At 37.6% G+C, this 21,040-nt stretch overlaps 1 protein-coding gene across 19 annotated transcripts in view; it reads left to right on the top strand.

Moving 5' to 3' along the window:
* DNM3 (dynamin 3) overlaps window positions 1-21,040 on the top strand; it is a 658,236-nt gene that overhangs the window by 523,761 nt on the left and 113,435 nt on the right. For all 19 annotated transcript variants that reach the window (XR_015143475.1, XR_015143474.1, XR_015143472.1 and 16 more), the window contains one exon: window positions 685-796. Coding sequence is in view for 14 of the 19 variants with exons in the window: in XM_086344642.1 (XP_086200768.1) it covers window positions 685-796 (112 nt within the window). In the remaining 5 variants the exon portion in view is untranslated. The remainder of the gene's footprint in view (window positions 1-684; window positions 797-21,040) is intronic.

Here is a 21,040-nt window from a genome sequence, read left to right as displayed (position 1 = left end):
AGAAATAAGTTTATCTGTCAGTAGTAGAAAATGGATGATTGTATCCAGTTTTATACTTTTATCTAGTTTCCAAATTATTCAAGTATTACATCTTGTGTATTATTTTATTATTAGGAAAGGACATATAAAATTATAATATTGTCCTAGTTATAAACATGAACTTCATAGGCAATTTACTCTGTTAAATACTGGTTAATGTTCTTTCCTTTTCACAATATTGATGAGCATTTCTGATTTGAATCCCCATAGTATTTTATCTTTTGAGATTATTGCCATAATTTTAAAATTTTATGAGCCATTTAGACTTGTAAATTAACTTTGAAAATTATATAATTACTCGGCAATGGCAAGTCCATTCCCCTCAGAACAATTCCCCATCAGCTGGCACTCAGTGTGTCATATGAGAACATCTCTAGTTCCTTCTCTTTTCATTGCTTAGCAGTACAGATGACTCTCAATTCTTTTTATGAGGGTGTTTTAATTGTATAATACATACATGTGGGAACTTGTTAATTATTTTAAATGCAATAGATTGTTTTTTGTTTTTCATCAATGACTGTTAGATAACCCTCCATTTGGACTGTCATTTGTATCATCATTGTCTGTAGGGATATGAAATCATATTGGTTTTGGTTCAAAACTAAAAAGCTTGATTTTTTTCTTTCTTTTTTTTTTTTACTCCAGGAATGTATACAAAGACTACCGCTTCCTTGAGCTGGCATGTGATTCGCAGGAGGATGTAGACAGCTGGAAGGCATCTCTACTGAGAGCTGGAGTTTATCCTGATAAATCTTTAGTAAGTGGATTGATCTCCTATTTTTAAATTAGTAACCGTGTTTGAGAAAGCATAATTCAACATACTTTATGCTAAAGGACTAGTTCTCAGTTGACTTAATTAATTTGGCATAGTTTTAACTTTTTACTTTGCTTATATTTCTTTTTATCCATTAGACTTCTATTTTAAGAAGTTTACCAGTATATTTGTCAAAGAAAATGCCCAACTTTGCCATAAAACCTAATGTATGTATGTAAACTCAAAGCATGGGAGAGTTTCTCTGTTTTAATTTAAATTTTATTTTCCTTTTTATGTTATTCTACAGTATACTATTCTATAGTATTCATTTAAGCAGTTTATAACATTCTTTATGTAGTCATAGTATATATATTATTAGTCATAACACTTTTTCATATTCCTTAAAATATAATTTTTATGAAAAGCTACCTCCTTTCATTATGTCTGTAGTACCAGTATCCAAAATTAAACTCTGGTTAATGTCACTGTAAGTAAAAAAAGAACAAAAAATATTATATTGCTAGTCCCACTTATCTTTATTAATACACTTCAAGTGTCTTGGAGACATTTCTCTCATTCAAGTTAATAAACAGATCTTCTATTTGTGTTCTTTGGAAAATGTAATATTACACAGACTAGTCTGGATTTAAACTTCAGAATTCCCACCCAACATATGTACACTCAGCATTAAACAGACTCTGCAAATGTGTGGTTCTCACTGCTTCCTTGCTACCCCTGAGATATTGTACTATCCAGGTTTCCCCTAGAAGTTAAGCACTGAGACTGAGCTTTGGCGGATTTACTTCATCTTGACTTTTGTGGTGCTTAGATTGGCTGTAGATTAGTTTATACGACTGCCCATGCACAAGCTGGGTTATTTCTCGGCCCCAAATAGGTATAAAGTCTTCTCAAGGGAAAGTCTGAGATGGGAGCACATTGTGTGACAACTGAAGCATCTGGAGGGGATTTCAGACCTGACCGTATCCCTGAGGTTTCACTGGAATTTCACAAAGTTCCAGAAGTAAAGGATAGAGGATTTGTGCCAAAACATTCTCTTCTTTGCTGTTATTTTAGTTTCCATGTAGACCTCTTAACCCCATCTCTACCTCCACTTGTCTGGTTAGTACCTAAAACAGTGAATCCCCATGACACACCCTGTGCCCTCCAAATGGGGTGAAACCAGACCCTTTCCAGGTGATATGTAGGTACAAAGGTATCTTCTGTACCACTTTGATTTTTGTTGTTAGTTCTAATAGTTACTTATTACTCTGTCCTATCCATTGACAGACATATGTTTAATGTTACAAATGTTCTGTATTAAAAAATGCACATATACTTAATGTTTTATTCATTCATTCTGCAAAAGCCTGCTGAGCGTGTGCTTTTCGCCAGCTATCTTTCTAGACACTAGTGATGCTAAAGTGAACAGTGAGGTCCTGCCCCTCAAGGAACAGACATTAGAGTGGATGAATAACTTTGTAACTGTAAACTGTTATTTGTTAGAATGATAAGTTCTGTAAAAAATGAAAGGGGCAGACTGTGAGAATGAGGGTCAAGTGAGTTTTATTTTAGTAAAAGTAATTAGGAAAAGCCCCTTTGATTGGAGTAGGCTCCTGAAAGAAGTGGGAAAGTAAATGATGTGAATGTCTGATGGAGAGTGCTCATGGCAGAGGGCTAGCAAGTACAAAGCCAGCTCAATGTCTTAGAGCACCTAAGAGTTACAGTGTGTCTGGACAAGTGAAGGTACTTGATTTCCAGAAGTGGTCAGTGGCCAGATTATATAGGCCTTGAAGGAAATGGCAAGCATTTGTGCTTTATTCTAGGTGAGATGGTAAGCCATTGGAGGGTTGCAACTCAGTTAGTGACATGATAAGATTTACATTTTTGTAAGATTGCTATGCCTGAGTGTTATGAGAAGCAGCACAGCATGTGGGGTTAAAGCACAGGCTTTAGCATCAAAATGTGTAAACTGAAATTTCTGATGCTCACCTACAAGCTGTGTAGCCGTTTTATCTTTCGAGATTCCAGTGTCTAAAATGGAGATAACAAGAATCATCTGCAGCATCGTTGACAGGGTTAAATGAGATAATGTAAGGAAAGCACTGGACAGGGTAAACATAAGTTAGCACTCCATTTTTATTTATGATGATGATTATTGTTTTCATTGTAGATTACATATGTAAGTGAGTACAAGAGAGTTAAAACATTGTGGATATTTACAATACAGTCCCGGTGTGATTGTGAATACTTTATGATATTTTCTGTCTTCTAAATGTGCTTGGTTATATAAAATATCTGAATGTGTATATGTGTATGTGTGTGTCTTCCTTCCAAGAAACTGTAATGTTTATGAAAATGTTTTCTTAGGTCATGATTTTGTCAACTAAATTTATTTTAAATGTACCAGACAAGTTTGCTATTAAAAACAATTATGCAGTGCCTCTCTCGTGAGGGAAATACTGTCTTGGGAAAGCAAAATTACCCTTCCCTCTGTGAACTGTTTTTATAAACCTGAATTTTTATGTATTCATAGCTCTACACAAAAGAAGATGCTCAATAAAATATTTGCTATTTTTTATTAGAATGCTCAATTTTAAGCAAATCTAGAATTGTCCTACACAAACTGTTTTGATTCTTTTCACATCATTTTTATTTGCTGATTAAAATACATTTGGTACTATTGCTTGGAAAATCGAGACAAAGGGGCTTTTTACCACATGCCAAAGATATGACAGGAAATTAAACTTGGCAGTATGCCATGAACATTGCTTTTCTCAGCTTTCATCATAAACAATATTTGCATTTCTTCTGCACCATGTAGTTCTGCAGGTTATACTACACAATTGCTTGACTTTCAGATGTTTCAGTGGCAGCTAACTACTGAAAGCAATCTAAGTAGGATGCTTATCTAAACATTGCATTTTAGAACAATCTTAGGTTTGGGGAAAATGATACTTCTAGGTACAGTTATTCTTAATTTAGAAAGATTTGACAAAGAAGTCAGAGTAACCTAATAACAGATGTCTCTAAGTAAATTTTTAGAATTTCTGGTGTTTCTGTTTTTGTATCACTAAACCATTGAGTGAATAGCAAACCAGTCAATCCCTACCCTAATAATGAAATGTTCATGTGTCATACATGGATATGAGTCAAGACCAAAAAAATTCTGCTTTTTACATGAGACAGCTCTATTCTAATTGGAAAAAATTCTACATAGGTCATTTTTCTAAATTGTATAAGTTTGGATTCATTTAGATAAATATCCATCACCCAAATCTGGATGAGCTGATGTTTAGAATAATTTTTTTTGTCCAAACTAAGGTTGCATACTTTTTTATAACAATTGTTTCCTCATCATATCTTTTTCCATCATGTCCACATGGTGAAATGTTTTTTATGTCACTCATAATGTTCTGCTACTCTATTCCTTCTGTCTCTTAGGTCATTTCTCTTGGGGTTTTCTACAAATTTTTCTTCTTTCTTTCCTTTCCTTCCGTCTTCTCCCACTTCCTTCCTTCCCTTCATCCATCACTGTTATGTGGACTCTGTGGACTCTTCCACTGTTATGTGGAAGATTCAAAGATAAAAAAAAGAAGGCAGTTCTTACTTTACAGGAGTTCCAAGTCTAGTGGAAGAGAGAGATGCAAATAAATAGCTACTGTACAATGTGAATAAAAAACTGGTGGGTATCTATATAAAGCACAACAGCCCAACTATATTCCCATGTACATTTTCTAATTACCTTCTGTTTTCTAATCATTGATATATTTTATTTTACCATGTTCGTTTTCTAATTACTTTCCAGTCTCTTAAACTTTCTGGACCTAAAGCTAAATGTAGACTTCTTATCTGAGCATCGTGGTATGTGACCCTAAAATGGAAATGAGTCCTGAGTTTACTTTCCCACTATGCCACTGACTTACTCTGTGAATGTAGACATAACATCTCTGACCCAGAACTCTGGCATACTACCATCACCTGAGCTTTCTGAGCAGCAAGAATATTTTTAAAATATATTTAAACCTGAATTTGAATTTAACAGAATTTTATTTTTTACTTCTATTTCCTTTGGCCACTAAATTGAAATTATACTCAGTATGAAATTTATAAGTATGAAATTAAATAAGTACATAGGAATTTATGTAGTTTCAAAGTGAAGTTGTTTCTAAAGGGATTAATAGCTTTTTGTTTTTGTTTTTGATATTCCCTCAAAGATTTGGGGGAAGTTAAAACAGGAGTAGGCACTGAAAATGAGTCCCCCTGAAAATGAGTTCCTCTGCCAAGATTACGACTAACCTCTCTATCCAAAACTTTATTCCCTTTCTTGTTCTGCACCATTTCCCCGTCAAGATTAAGCAGCATCAAAAAGTGTGTGTGTGTGTGTGTGTGTGTGTGTGTGTATCAATAGCTACAGGTCACAATTTTGTAATTTTAAAACTTATTTTTATGATCCATGTATGTAAATTTTTCCTCTAAGTGTAAATAGAAATGTGTGAATTTAATTAAATACCTAAAGAATGTCATATAACAAATGACTGATTTTCCTGGCACAGTTTTGTCAGCTCACAATATGACTTTATATATAAATGTGAAGGAATTCCAGATTCTTCTGTGCGTGGAAGTTAGGTAGGCTTGAAGTCAAATCCACTTGTGTTGGAATCCCTACCCTTCCATTTATGTGCCATATGGCTTAGGCAACTTATTTCACTCTCTAGTTTTTTATTCCTTTTTAAACTCAAAATAATAATTTCTTCCTCTGAGTGATTTTGTAGGATTAAATGAATACTATTGCACACCACATCTAGCTTGGTGCCTACACCTGGAGGAAAGTACTCGGTGCCATGTAGACTTTAATGTTGATATTGACTATCATTAGTGTGTCCATGAAGCTGTACTTCTCAGATTAGTAGTTCCCTTTTCTTTGCAAACTATTGGTGAAATCTGGGGAGAATCTCTCCAACTGTTGGCTGAGGATACCAAACTGTTTAGGAGAGCCTTGAGATTATGCTGCCTTGTGGACAGACTGGCCTCAAAGTCTCCATCATTTAGTCAGGAGTGAGCCATAGAGGCTGTCAGGGAAATGAGAGTTCACAAACCTCCTCCCTTCAGATTCTGGCCATCTGAAAGGTGCAGCTGCAAATCTGTGCATAGCCTAGAAACAGATGTGGCGCAAATTCAGTTTTGTATATCTGTTAAGACATACACCTCAGAACTTTTTACAAGAGTTTTTTTTTTTTTTAGCTATATAGATACATGGTCCTCCTGTCTAATATATGATTTCTTTTTTAACTTATTAATTTTTAATTGGAGGACAATTGTTTTACAATATTGTGTTGGTTTCTGCCATACATCAACATGAATCAGCTAGAGATATATGACCCTTCCTCTTGAACCTTCCTCCCACCTCTCACCCCACCCCACCCTTCTAGGTTGTCACAGAGCAACTGTCATTTTTCATCTCTTAAGAAATCATATACCATCTAGACAGTAGAAATGGAAGCACCCTGGAACTTCACTGTACCTCTGAAGTCAGGACTCTCCCAGTCATAATTCATGTTTTTAAGGACTGCCTTGGAGGTTGAAACCATCCCCTAATGCAGTCTCAGGGATATGAGAAAGTCTTTTTGGATAGACTTTACAACCGAATTTTTCTCTGTGGCAAAAAGCAAATCAGGGAGACGGTGTCTGTTTCACTCTAGGGGGAAGAGAGGAATGAACACAGAGCCCCATAAGTATTCATTAATGTGGTGATGACCACTCCCATGTATTTACTCAGCAGTCTTGTGTACAAGATAGAAAACACCCATATTCGTCCCACTCTACATAACTTTATTCTTAGCTTATTTGACAGTGCTTCCCACAGAAATTAGAGCAGCTCCATGACCAATAGTTTAGTTTTTTTTTTTCAATGAAGGGACTTTCTAAATATAAATGCTGCCATACAGAGTAGTGGAGGAATTATAGAGAATTTACATTTCACCAGTCATGACTGCTATGCCTCTCTCAGAATAGACAACTGGGGAAATGATTGAAGGAAATAAGAAATGGCAAAGCCACACCACGTCTTTCACTTGTATGTTTCTCGTATTTAAGGATTAAGGCCCCCTACTCGGTGACATCACTGTTGCCACTACAAACAGAACCATCTGCCACCGAGCAGGGAAGCCAGCCATTCCCTAATGTGCAAAAATACTTGGTTGAACTCCTGAAACTTATTTGGTAGATCAAAAGCTGCACTGCTGTGGAATGCAATAATCTCCATCTGTTTGAGGTATTTTCAGCACTATTGCCCTTCTTTGGAGAACCAAGGTCCCATTATTTTCTAAGATAGTATTCTATTCCTGATAAAATTCTCTCTGGGGATCTTTATTGCCTTATTGAACCATTGGCATAGTCTTTACAAAAGATTCCTTTTCCCCTGATTTCATTCATTCTGGTACCATTATTTATGTCTCACGTAAACCAGGGATGTTAATGGTTATATCATGGCCACTCACAATGTCAGGAAACTTCTCTATGCTGTTTTTTCAGTGTCTTTAAATTTATGTTTTTATTCCATATGATGGCCCTGATGGTCCTTGAATTAGATATCCCCCCCACCCCCCCCAACCCCCCACCCCCACCCCCGCCCAGAGTCACCAGCTGCCATTGTTTTCCAGAAAATACACTCTCCTGGAATCATTCCCTTACTGCTCTCCAGAAAATTTTTGTATGTATTACTTCCCCACACACATCCTCTCTTAAAACTAAATGCCAGATCTCCAGCCCAACCTGTTCCTCCACACCCTGTGCTCCGGCTTCTCCACACAGGCACAGACTCCACTCACAGCTCTCTTCCACTCTGCATCTCAGTGGAGAGAGACATTCTTTCTGGGCCCCTTGTGAGGAGAGTTCAGATCTGTTCCCTCCCCATATCGCATCACGTCTCCCCCACAGGATCTGACCTTGCAAGGACTCAGGCTGCCCTGGGAGTAATGAATCACCATTTTATTTTTTTAAGCCATATGTGGGTTAAATTGTTTGATATAAATCATACTCCTGCCGCTCCAGTTTGAAACAAGACAGCCATTTGCCTGCTGCCTGTTGCTGGCTGCTCTCTGTGTCTCTATCCGGAACGTCCCTTTTAGAAATGACTACATTTTTGTAACTAACCTTTCCAGACCCATTTTCTTGAATGTGGACCAGTGTTTATTTTGGCTGCCTCCCCACTATACAGTTTTCACCTCCCATGCCAGCCCAAGACCAAACTCGTAATTTATGAAATAAAGGAATGGTACAGATGGACGTCGTAACGTGGTCTGCTTGCCCTGTCTCCCCAGAATCACTCACTCCTTTCCTCTTCTCTTTTTCTTTTTTTTTCCCCCACCTTCTTTGAAACCAAGGATGCAGTGTTTGTTTAAAAATGCATTGGCTGATGAAATTTTCCACTGCTTGGCATGTTGGAGGAGGGGCTGTCAGGAAAGGGCAAGCCGACATACTAAATACTTTGCCTTTCATGCTAACAGCTCACTTATTACCAATTCAAACCAATGCTTTTTGGCCAGGTTCCCGGTACTTCAAGTATTTCAAGTAGAAAGAAAGGGGGAAACCTCTGTCATAATTTTCTAGTGTTATAAATGTATGATTTCCCTTAATGTAAGTAGAATCTTTGACTCATCCGTGAGCTTTGGGTGCTGTATGTATGAATGGGATGTCAGTGAAGAGGTACTTATTTTGATTTTGATCTAGCATGAAAAACCTCATGACTTAAAAATAAATTTGTTTAACATATTTTTTTCTTTTTTTTCCTTGCGGCTACATGCACAGGGGAACAACAAAGTAAGTTCTTTGTCCTCCTGCAGCTCCTCTGTCTCTTCAGTCCCCACTCCCCTCCTGCATGTGCCCTTGGTGAGAGAGCTTCTGTGCTTTGAAATGACTGTCTGTGACAGTACACCAATGATAGAGGCTGTGCAAATGTCAGAGAAAACAGAGCTTGGACTACCATCGTGGCGGTTCATTTTTGACCTTTCGGAAAGGAAATATTACGTTCCTCAGGGCTGGTTATTGGACAGTTCAGAGAGGTTGTTTTTATAAGGAAAGAGAGCAACACTGAGAGCAAAGATGATGATTTAATAATGAGGATTCTTCTGCAGAAAGGGTACGACCATCTGATGAAACTCAGTGCAGCTGACGTTTTTGACCAAAAATCAAAGCTCTCATGTTAATGTGCAGTTATAAAAACCCCAAACTGGAGTCTTAAATAGCAGGATGGCTGGCTTTGTTGGTGAAACCGAACTAGATCAGTGCTCTGGCTTTGAAGGTGCCTTAAAATGGATGGAGGAGGGTGGGGTCAACATTTGCCTTGGCTTCTGCGCGCTTGATGTATTCCAGCTGGATGGAGGCAGGAGGGTGTGGGGAATGGAGGGGGAGACTGAAATGTGTATCATTTGTGAAACCAGGCAACACACACACATGGTGGAAACTATTTTAATGCTGTTGTTGTAATAGATAAATGAGTAATTTAGTAGTTCACAGAGTGGCTTGCTTGTTAAAATTTTAATTTAACTTTTCCAGAAGATTAGAACTACTTCTCACTTATATTAGGTATGTAAGAGTAATGTAGTTAGGGAAGATAGTCTTAAGTTTAGCAGGGTGATTTGTTTTTCCTATTTTTTTCCTATGGAGAATTATTAGCGCTTTATCCTACCAGGTGGCCCACTTAAAATAGGCCTCATTGAATACAATAAGAATTGAAAAGAATCTGTTTTATAAGGGTCTGCCTGCATATTTAAGCCAGCTGGAATTCATCAAAATTGCTATTCATAAGCCATACATATAGAATTTAAAACAAATGTGGGAAATCTTGCAGTTTAATTTGATGGAATGTGCTATTATGGAATAAGTTGATAGAGTTGGTATTGAAAATGTGTCACTTTATAAATTTATATCTTGCTATAATTGCTTATGACCCAAGTAATAATATTTAATGAAGTTAAAAATAATATTATAAAATTACAAGATAGGCATTTGTGAAGGACCCAGGGGGGTGAACTTAGGCCACTAAAAGTTTACTTTTTAAAACAGAAGGTAACTTATTAAATTGATTAAGGATTTCTTCTAGAAGTAAAGGATAATATTTCTAACTAATATTGTCACTATTGGAAAAAAAAACCGTTTGGACAAAATTTTAGTTCTCACACCGTATGCTGTATTTTGATTCTTGAATAGTAAGTCTCTTTGGTCCTGGACACACATTACACTGAGTTGCTGTCTAGAATTTCATGTGCTGCATCGCTTAATTGTTTAAATTGCCAGAGATATGTGAGTGCACTAATAGCAAGTCTATGCATGCTGAGGATCAGGCAGTCAGCTGCTGACATTTTAGGGAAGTGCTAACCCTTAGATCAATCTGATTTCAGTGTTCACCATCTGGTGATGTCCATGTGTAGAGTCTTCTCTTGTGTTGTTGGAAGAGGGTGTTTGTTATGATCGGTGCATTTTCTTGGCAAAACTCTATTAGTCTTTGCCCTGCTTCATTCCGTATTCCAAGGCCAAATTTGCCTGTTACTCCAGGTGTTTCTTGATTTCCTACTTTGGGATTCCAGTCCCCTATAATGAAAAGGATATCTTTTTTGGGTGTTAGTTTTAAAAGGTTTCGTAGGTCTTCATAGAACTGTTCAACTTCAGATTCTTCAGCGTTACTAGTTGGGGCATAGACTTGGATTACTGTGATACTGAATGGTTTGCCTTGGAAACAAACAGAGATAATTCTATCGTTTTTGAGATTGAATCCAAGTACTGCATTTCGGACTCTTTTGTTGACCATGATGGCTATTCCATTTCTTCTAAGGGATTCCTGCCCACAGTAGTAGATATAATGGTCAATGGAGAAGATCTATACAGTCAGCAAAAATAAGACCAGGAGCCGACTGTGGCTCAGATCATGAACTCCTTGTTGCCAAATTCAGACTTAAATTGAAGAAAGTAGGGAAAACCACTAGACCATACAGGTATGACCTAAATCAAATCCCTTATGATTATACAGTGGAAGTGAGAAGTAGATTTAAGGGCCTAGATCTGATAGATAGAGTGCCTGATGAACTATGGAATGAGGTTCATGACATTGTACAGGAGACAGGGATCAAGACCATTCCCCTGGAAAAGAAATGCGAAAAAGCAAAATGGCTGTCTGGGGAGGCCTTACAAATAGCTGTGAAAAGGAGAGAAGCAAAAAGCAAAGGAGAAAAGGAAAGATATAAGCATCTGATGCAGAGTTCCAAAGAATAGCAAGAAGACATAAGAAAGCCTTCTTCAGCGATCAGTGCAAAGAAATAGAGGAAAACAACAGAATGGGAAAGACTAGAGATCTCTTCAAGGAAATTAGAGATACCAAGGGAACATTTCATGCAAAGATGGGCACAATAAAGGACAGAAATGGTATGGACCTAACAGAAGCAGAAGATATTAAGAAGAGATGGCAAGAATACACAGAAGAACTGTACAAAAAAGATCTTCATGACCCAGATAATCACGATGGTGTGATCACTGACCTAGAGCCAGACATTCTGGAATGTGAAGTCAAGTGGGCCTTAGAAAGAGCATCACTACGAACAAAGCTAGTGGAGGTGATGGAATTCCAGTTGAGCTATTTCAAATCCTGAAAGATGATGCTGTTAAAGTGCTGCACTCAATATGCCAGCAAATTTGGAAAACTCAGCAGTGGCCACAGGACTGGAAAAGGTCAGTTTTCATTCCAATCCCAAAGAAAGGCAATGCCAAAGAATGCTCAAACTACCACAAAATTGCATTCATCTCACACGCTAGTAAAGTAATTCTCAAAATTCTCCAAGCCAGGCTTCAGCAATATGTGAACCGTGAACTTCCTGATGTTCAAGCTGGTTTTAGAAAAGGAAGAGGAACCAGAGATCAAATTGCCAATATCCACTGGATCATGGAAAAAGCAAGAGAGTTCCAGAAAAACATCTATTTCTGCTTTATTGACTATGCCAAAGCCTTTGACTGTGTAGATCACAATAAACTGTGGAAAATTCTGAAAGAGATGGGAATACCAGACCACCTGATCTGCCTCTTGAGAAATTTGTATGCAGGAAGCAACAATTAGAACTGGACATGGAACAACAGACTGGTTCCAGATAGGAAAAGGAGTACGTCAAGGCTGTATATTGTCACCCTGCTTATTTAACTTATATGCAGAATACATCATGAGAAATGCTGGACTGGAAGAAACACAAGCTGGAATCAAGATTTCTGGGAGAAATATCAATAACCTCAGATATGCAGATGACACCACCCTTATGGCAGAAAGTGAAGAGGAACTCAAAAGCCTCTTGATGAAAGTGAAAGTGGAGAGTGAAAAAGTTGGCTTAAAGCTCAACATTCAGAAAATGAAGATCATGGCATCTGGTCCCATCACTTCATGGGAAATAAATGGGGAAACAGTGGAAACAGTGTCAGACTTTTTTTTATGGGGCTCCAAAATCACTGCAGATGGTGACTGCAGCCATGAAATTAAAAGACGCTTACTCCTTGGAAGGAAAGTTATGACTAACCTAGATAGCATATTCAAAAGCAGAGACATTACTTTGCCAACAAAGATTTGTCTAGTCAAGGCTATGGTTTTTCCTGTAGTCTTGTATGGATGTGAGAGTTGGACTGTGAAGAAGGCTGACCACCAAAGAATTGATGCCTTTGAACTGTGGTGTTGGAGAAGACTCTTGAGAGTCCCTTGGACTGCAAGGAGATCCAACCAGTCCATTCTGAAGGAGATCAGCCCTGGGATTTCTTTGGAAGGAATGATGCTAAAGCTGAAACTCCAGTACTTTGGCCACCTCATGCGAAGAGTTGACTCATTGGAAAAGACTCTGATGCTGGGAGGGTTTGGGGGCAGGAGGAGAAAGGGACGACAGAGGATGAGATGGCTGGATGGCATCACTGACTCGATGGACGTGAGTCTGGGTAAACTCCGGGAGTTGGTGATGGACAGGGAGGCCTGGCGTGCTGCAGTTCATGGGGTCGCAAAGAGTCGGACATGACTGAGCGACTGACCTAAACTGAACTGAACCCTTAGGTCATTCAAGAAGCATTTTTTGATTTTTTTTTTAATTGGAGGATAATTCCCTTACAAAGTTGAGTTGGTTTCTGCCATACAACATGAATCAGCCATAAGTATATGTGTATATATACATACATACATAAGTATGTGTGTGTGTTGTGTACTTAGTTGCTCAGTCATATCCGACTCTTTGCAACCCCATGGACTGTAGCCCGCCAGCTCCTCTGTCCATGAGGATTCTGTCCAGGCAAGAATACTGGAGTGAGTTGCCATGCCCTCCTCCAGGGGATCTTCCCAACCCAGGGACTGAATCCAGGTCTCCCACACTGCAGGCAGATGCTTTACCGTCTGAGCCACCAGGGAAGCCCATAGATAGATAGATAGATCCCCTCCCTCTTGAACCTCCCTCTCATCCAGCCCCATACCCTTCTGTAGGTCATCCCAGAGTGTTGGGCTAGGCTTCCTGTGTTATACAGCAATCAAGAAACATTTATGATATGACTCTTTCATGAGTGATTCACTGATGACATAAAGGCATTTTTAAAATTCCCCAAAGAAAACACTTTTCCATAGCAGGAGTCATCCATTTGCGTTGTCCTGCTTGGTCAAGTTCTTCTGAGTAATGAAATGTTCAGTTTAATAGAATTTACTGATTCTTTTCAAATAATTATACAATGAGCAATAAAACTCAGATGCTCTAAGCTGGTGCTCCTTAAGGCTACCTCTCAGATTATGCAGAAGGCCCTGCAGAGTCTCCCAGCACCTGCAGCCCCCATCTGCACTGTGAACACTTGGTATAGTGCTGTGGGGGATCATTGGGTGCCAGTTAGAGTGTCAGCTGAAGCATGCCAAAGATGCAAACACTTAATGGTTTGATTTTTAACTGAAGAGCAGCTACTTTGGAGGGGCTTATGTGTATTGCCCTTATGCCTTAATTCTTGGTTGCTTATGTTATGATTAAGTAATAGTTAGTGAAAGAAATATAGGGCTAATACTTTTAAAATATGATCATTGTACTGACCATGGACTCTGGCACAAAAGAGGCTCCTCAAATCACAAACGGCACATCTGCAGGCTATTTTCCTTTCACTTAGAATTTCAGTATAAATGGACAACACTGGAATACAAGCTGTGCTGTCTCCAGAGTATAGATCTGGAATCTTCAAAAGGAGAATATGAGATTCTTTTTTCCCTCTCATGCTAGGATGCTTGTTCTGCGTTGTCCCAAAGGCAACACACCTGTTTGTTGCCTGCCATATACATGAGCCAGCTGTAAAAGGTGACTCATTTCAGACTCTCAAAGGCTAATTGTTTGTTTTGTTAATAGCATTTCATTATTTATGATACTCACCAGATACTAGAGAGAATGAAGCTTGCTCAATTAATGTTTCTTTAGATGAGCAGGATGCGTGGATTCATCTTCCTTCATACATGCACACATATACATACATACACGTATATTATAAAGTGTATGGATCAACTCTACTATTCATTTTCTCAATGCCCGCTAAAGTGATCTGCTTCATCCACCTTTGTTATTGTTCTTCAGTCACTCAGTCGTGTCTGACTCTTTGCAACTCCATGGACCGCAACACGCCAGGCTTCCCTGTCCTTCACTATCTCCCGGAGTTTGCTCAAACTCATGTCCATAGAGTTGGTGATGCCATCCAACCATCTCATCCTCTGTCATGCCCTTCTTCTCTTGCCCTTAGTCTTCCACAGCATCAAGGGCTTTTTCAATGAGTCGACTTTTTGCATCAGGTGGCCACAGTGTTGGAGCTTCAGCATTAGTCCTTCCAATGAATATTCAGGGTTGATTTCCTTTACTTAGAGTTTGGAAGCTACTTCTCTAAACTCTCAGAAAAAAAACATCTACAAGAGACACAGAGATTTATATTATAAATGCATTATGGGGCAAAACACCAATGGTCATGTTCTTCCTTGAGCACTTATATGCATTTTGTTATTTCTCCTTAAAAAGCACATTTTCCTTTTGTGAGGAGATCATAGTTGCTCAGGAAAAATTTTCCTTCCAGCCCCATTACTTATTTTTCCTTTGGAAATGTTTTTCTACTGGCTTAGTGATATCTTAAATTTCTTAAAGTAGAGTCTGTCTCCTCTTTCGAGGGGTTTCCCTAGACCATGAATTCCAAGTCAGTGTCTTCCAAAGACCATAATCTAGGACTCTGAATTAGTTTGGGGAATGTGAACAAATATAATACAGTAACAGAGAGGTTTGGACTTTTTTTTTTTTTTTTGGTTGGTTGGTTGGTTCATTTGTTTGTTGAGTACAAATGTAATACAGAATATCATTTTCAGAACTGAACCTTCAGGTAAAAAGTAATCTCCATGTTTTGTCCTAGATAGAAGAGGTTTAATTTGTTTCATTAACTTGATACCCTTGCTTGGTGGACATTTCTAGGAATTTAATAAGCATTTAGTTTTATTTTTTTGTTACTTTGAGTTTTGGTTAAGTATCTTTGTTAAATTAGGCAAATTAAAGGTAGAAAAAGCCCTTAAAATATAAAGAATAAAATACTGTTAAAAAAAATCTCTCAAAATTTCTTAATTATGTTGATACACAAATACAAATGAAAACTAAAAGGAATCCTAGGTTCAGAAATGAATACTTCAAAAAATTTTAACTTACAGAGAAACACTACAGGTACTCTCCTCTCTTATGAATCTTTTATTATGTTTAAAAGAGAAATTAACTAGCACCTTACTTAACATCAGTCTTCTTAAACTAAAGGATTATTTTATGTCCCTCATGTGGAAATATGGTATGGACTGCCTTGATTGAAGAGAAGGAGGATTTGAAAAGGAGAAATAGAACTGAAACATGCAAAAACATGTTAAAAACATGTCAGATTAAAAATAAGTTTTTACTAAGTTCTAGGAGAAGGCAATGGCACCCTATTCCAGTACTCTTGCCTGGAAAATCCCATGGAACGAAGAGCCTGGTAGGCTGTAGTCCATGGGGTCGCTAGGGGTCGGACACGACTGAGCAACTTCACTTTCACTTTTCACTTTCATGCATTGGAGAAGGAAATGGCAACCCACTCCAGTGTTCTTGCCTGGAGAATCCCAGGGACGGGGGAGCCTGGTGTGCTGCCGTCTATGGGGTCACACAGAGTCGGACACGACTGAAGCGACTTAGCAGCAGCAGCAGCAGCAGCACAGGAAATGGCAACTCACTCCAGTATTCTTGCCTGGAGAATCCCATGGACGGGGTCCTGGCGGGCTGCAGTCCATGGGGTCACAAAGAGTCAGACACGACTGAAGCAACTTAGCACAGCCCAGCACTGTTACATTAAATGCAATAATTTTATACATAGTAGAGGGCTTTGATATTTAAGAAAAGAAAAAGGAAAGAAAATCCAGTTTGAACACCTGTTTTAACATTTTAAAAATACTTTGTCTAGTAATTTTCCAACACATTTAGCTAGACAAGTGGACATTGGCAGTCTCATTAGTGGGAAAAGTAGTTACCACCTAGCATACTGATTTTGGTCAGCCATTGGATTGTAGTCATCATTTGCAAAGACAGAATGTGCCAAGTCAAATGTCACCAAAATATATTACACTGAAAAACACAGATAGTAAATCCATGTTAATTTGTTTTGCCTCTTGTGCAAATCTTCAATTCCTAAATTCCTGTTCTTGGTCATATGTGAGAGAGTATAGGTAAGGAACTGAAAATTCATCATGAAGCCTGGAAATGTCTTATTAATGATGTGTGTTATAATCTTAGTTGATGAAGGAGCAGACAGTACCTTGTCAGAAGATATATTTCCTCTCTAATATTTAAAATGACTGAAAGAACGTTCTTTTTATAATATTTATTTATTTATTTTTGGCTTGCTGGATCTTCATTGTGGCTCATGGTCTCTAGAGAGGGGGCTCAGTAGTTGTGGTGCATGGGCTTAGTTGCCCTGCAGAATGTGGGATATTCCAGGACAGGGATCAAACCTGTGTCCCCTGCATTGGCAGCTACCTGCCGATTCTTAATCCCTGGACCACCAGGGAAGTCCCTGAAAGAACGTTCTAAGTAGTTTAGGTATAGTCAGCTCAATTGGGTTATTTATTTTCTTTGAATAATGTATATTTTTTCCTTGATTTTCTTGAAGAAGTTTAGTAAATGTATTTCCCTGGGATTTATGGAGAGCCCCTCTGGTTCACTTAATTTATTCATAACCCAATGAGAATATCATTAAAGTTAAGAGAAAGGAGGAAAACTCACGGGCCTCAAAGTGTTATTTCAGCTCTATGTACATATAAAAATTGTCTGTCTCAATCACTGCAGCACCAATAAACCTTTGGTTGTTTTTTGGCAAATCGGTCTTAAAAGAGCATTGTAAAAAATGCCTACTTTTTGAACCCCCAGCTTTAATCTTAAACAGTTGGGAAAAAATGACAGTTCATTTGAAGGCAAAAAACTTTGATAAGGGAGGTAGAATCTATGTTGTATACCCAAATTTATTAACCTTGCCACATAGACTCTATAAGGAATCAAAAATTAATCTGCTGTTTAGAAAACTTACAGTGGGTGATAAGACAGGGAACTCTGAAACGTTTTTTGTGCTAATTTTATATTTTTATTTTCTCTGTCTTTTATAAAACATGACTCATCTCTAGTTAATGAGAAATAAGAAAATAATGATGTCTTACCTCATAGTTTTTTAAATGTATTTTTTCTCATAGTATTTTAGACATCTTTTAGTATGCCCTATATTTTTTCAAAGGAATTGGTTTAACATTGCTCCAAAATTAAAGGGGTTCTTTATGTTTTTGTTTTGAAAACATATTGTCATCGAGTATGATTTTAGAAGTTTCATTGTAATGTTTTATTTTCAAATTTAACCCCTTACAGAAGAATTTTTAATAAAAAAGTAGAAATTTATTTCTTTTGCTAGTTTAACGTAATGTGATTATCACACGATACAGTGAAATAATACATATTTGTAGTTATGAGAGTTTAAAATCCTTCTTCTTGTTTTAAGCAGATCATCTGGACAAAAACTAAAATGAAAAAGGATATGATTTGTATTAGAAATAAGGGTAATTCAAAAGATATATATGTATGTAGTAATATTTAAAAAACATATAAATATTAGATATCTAATAAGGTTTAGAAAGATAGAGATATAGAGCAAACTTTTTTTTTTAACTTTTATTTTTTTTATTTTTAAACTTTACAATATTGTATTAGTTTTGCCAAATATCAAAATGAATCCGCCACAGGTATACCTGTGTTCCCCATCCTGAACCCTCCTCCCTCCTCCCTCCCCATACCCTCCTTCTGGGTCATCCCAGTGCACCAGCCCCAAGCATCCAGTATCGTGCATCGAACCTGGACTGGCAACTCGTTTCATATATGATATTATACATGTTTCAATGCCATTCTCCCAAATCTCCCCACCCTCTCCCTCTCCCACAGAGTCCATAAGACTGATCTATATATCAGTGTCTCTTTTGCTGTCTCACATACAGGGTTATTGTTACCATCTTTCTAAATTCCATATATATGCGTTAGTGTACTGTATTGGTGTTTTTCTTCCTGGCTTACTTCACTCTGTATAATAGGTTCCAGTTTCATCCATCTCATTAGAACTGATTCACATGTATTCTTTTTAATGGCTGAGTAATACTCCATTGTGTATATGTACCACAGCTTTCTTATCCATTCCTCTGCTGATGGGCATCTAGGTTGCTTCCATGTCCTGGCTATTATAAACAGTGCTGTGATGAACATTGGGGTACACGTGTCTCTTTCCCTTCTGGTTTCCTCAGTGTGTATGCCCAGCAGTGGGATTGCTGGATCATAAGGCAGTTCTATTTCCAGTTTTTTAAGGAATCTCCACACTGTTCTCCATAGTGGCTGTACTAGTTTGCATTCCCACCAACAGTGTAAGAGAGTTTCCTTTTCTCCACACCCTCTCAGCATTTATTGCTTGTAGACTTTTGGATGGCAGCCATTCTGACTGGCGTGAAATGGTACCTCATAGTGGTTTTGATTTGCATTTCTCTGATAATGAGTGATGTTGAGCATCTTTTCATGTGTTTGTTAGCCATCTGTATGTCTTCTTTGGAGAAATGTCTATTTAGTTCTTTGGCCCATTTTTTGATTGGGTCATTTATTTTTCTGGAATTGAGCTGTAGGAGTTGCTTATATATTTTTGAGATTAGTTGTTTGTCAGTTGCTTCATTTGCTATTATTTTCTCCCATTCTGAAGTCTGCCTTTTCACCTTGCTAATAGTTTCCTTTGTTGTGCAGAAGCTTTTAAGTTTAATTAGGTCCCATTTGTTTATTTTTGCTTTTGTCTCCAATATTCTGGGAGGTGGGTCATAGAGGATCCTGCTGTGATGTATGTCAGAGAGTGTTTTGCCTATGTTCTCCTCTAGGAGTTTTATAGTTTCTGGTCTTACATTGAGATCTTTAATCCATTTTGAGTTTATTTTTGTGTATGGTGTTAGAAAGTGTTCTAGTTTCATTCTTTTACAAGTGGTTGACCAGTTTTCCCAGCACCACTTGTTAAAGAGATTGTCTTTAATCCATTGTATATTCTTGCCTCCTTTGTCAAAGATAAGGTGTCCATATGTGCGTGGATTTATCTCTGGGCTTTCTATTTTGTTCCATTGATCAATATTTCTGTCTTTGTGCCAGTACCATACTGTCTTGATAACTGTGGCTTTGTAGTAGAGCCTGAAGTCAGGTAGGTTGATTCCTCCAGTTCCATTCTTCTTTCTCAACATAGCTTTGACTATTCGAGGTTTTTTGTATTTCCATACAAATTGTGAAATTATTTGTTCTAGCTCTGTGAAGAATACCGTTGGTAGCTTGATAGGGATTGCATTGAATCTATAAATTGCTTTGGGTAGTATACTCATTTTCACTATATTGATTCTTCCAATCCATGAACATGGTATATTTCTCCATCTATTAGTGTCCTCTTTGATTTCTTTCACCAGTGTTTTATAGTTTTCTATATATAGGTCTTTAGTTTCTTTAGGTAGATATATTCCTAAGTATTTTTTTCTTTCCGTTGCAATGGTGAATGGAATTGTTTCCTTAATTTCTCTTTCTGTTTTCTCATTATTAGTGTATAGGAATGCAAGGGATTTCTGTGTGTTGATTTTCTATCCTGCAACTTACTATAATCATTGATTAGTTCTAGTAATTTTCTGGTGGAGTCTTTAGGGTTTTCTATGTAGAGGATCATGTCATCTGCAGATAGTGAGAGTTTTACTTCTTCTTTTCCAATTTGGATTCCTTTTATTTCTCTTTCTGCTCTGATTGCTGTGGCCAAAACTTCCAAAACTATGTTGAATAGTAATGGTGAAAGTGGGCACCCTTGTCTTGTTCCTGACTTTAGAGGAAATGCTTTCAATTTTTCACCATTGAGGATAATGTTTGCCGTGGGTTTGTCATATATAGCTTTTATTATGTTGAGGTATGTTCCTTCTATTCCTGCTTTCTGGAGAGTTTTTATCATAAATGGATGTTGAATTTTGTCAAAGGCTTTCTCTGCATCTATTGAGATAATCATATGGTTTTTATTTTTAAATTTGTTAATGTGGTGTATTACATTGATTGATTTGTGGATATTGAAGAATGCTTGCATCCCTGGAATAAAGCCCACTTGGTCATGGTGTATGATCTTTTTAATGTGTTGTTGAATTCTGATTGCTAGAATTTTGTTAAGGATTTTTGCATCTATGTTCATCAGTGATATTGGCCTGTAGTTTTCTTTTTTTGTGGGATCTTTGTCAGGTTTTGGTATTAGGGTGATGGTGGCCTCATAGAATGAGTTTGGAAGTTTACCTTCCTCTGCAATTTTCTGGAAGAGTTTGAGCAGGATAGGTGTTAGCTCTTCTCTAAATTTTTGGTAGAATTCAGCTGTGAAGCCATCTGGACCTGGGCTTTTGGTTGCTGGAAGATTTTTGATTACAGTTTCAATTTCCGTGCTTGTGATGGGTCTGTTAAGATTCTCTATTTCTTCCTGGTCCAGTTTTGGAAAGTTGTACTTTTCTAAGAATTTGTCCATTTCTTCCACGTTGTCCATTTTATTGGGATATAATTGTTGATAGTAGTCTCTTATGATCCTTTGTATTTCTGTGTTTTCTGTTGTGATCTCTCCATTTTCATTTCTAATTTTATTGATTTGATTTTTCTCCCTTTGTTTCTTGATGAG

The sequence above is a fragment of the Bos grunniens genome, chromosome 16 (genome assembly GCF_055505025.1).
Source record: "Bos grunniens cultivar Pamir isolate PY7600 chromosome 16, Bosgru_T2T1.0, whole genome shotgun sequence".
Lineage (NCBI taxonomy): Eukaryota > Metazoa > Chordata > Mammalia > Artiodactyla > Bovidae > Bos > Bos grunniens.
The sequence above is the reverse complement of the archived record's forward strand: the minus strand, read 5'-3'. Positions and strand labels throughout refer to the sequence as shown.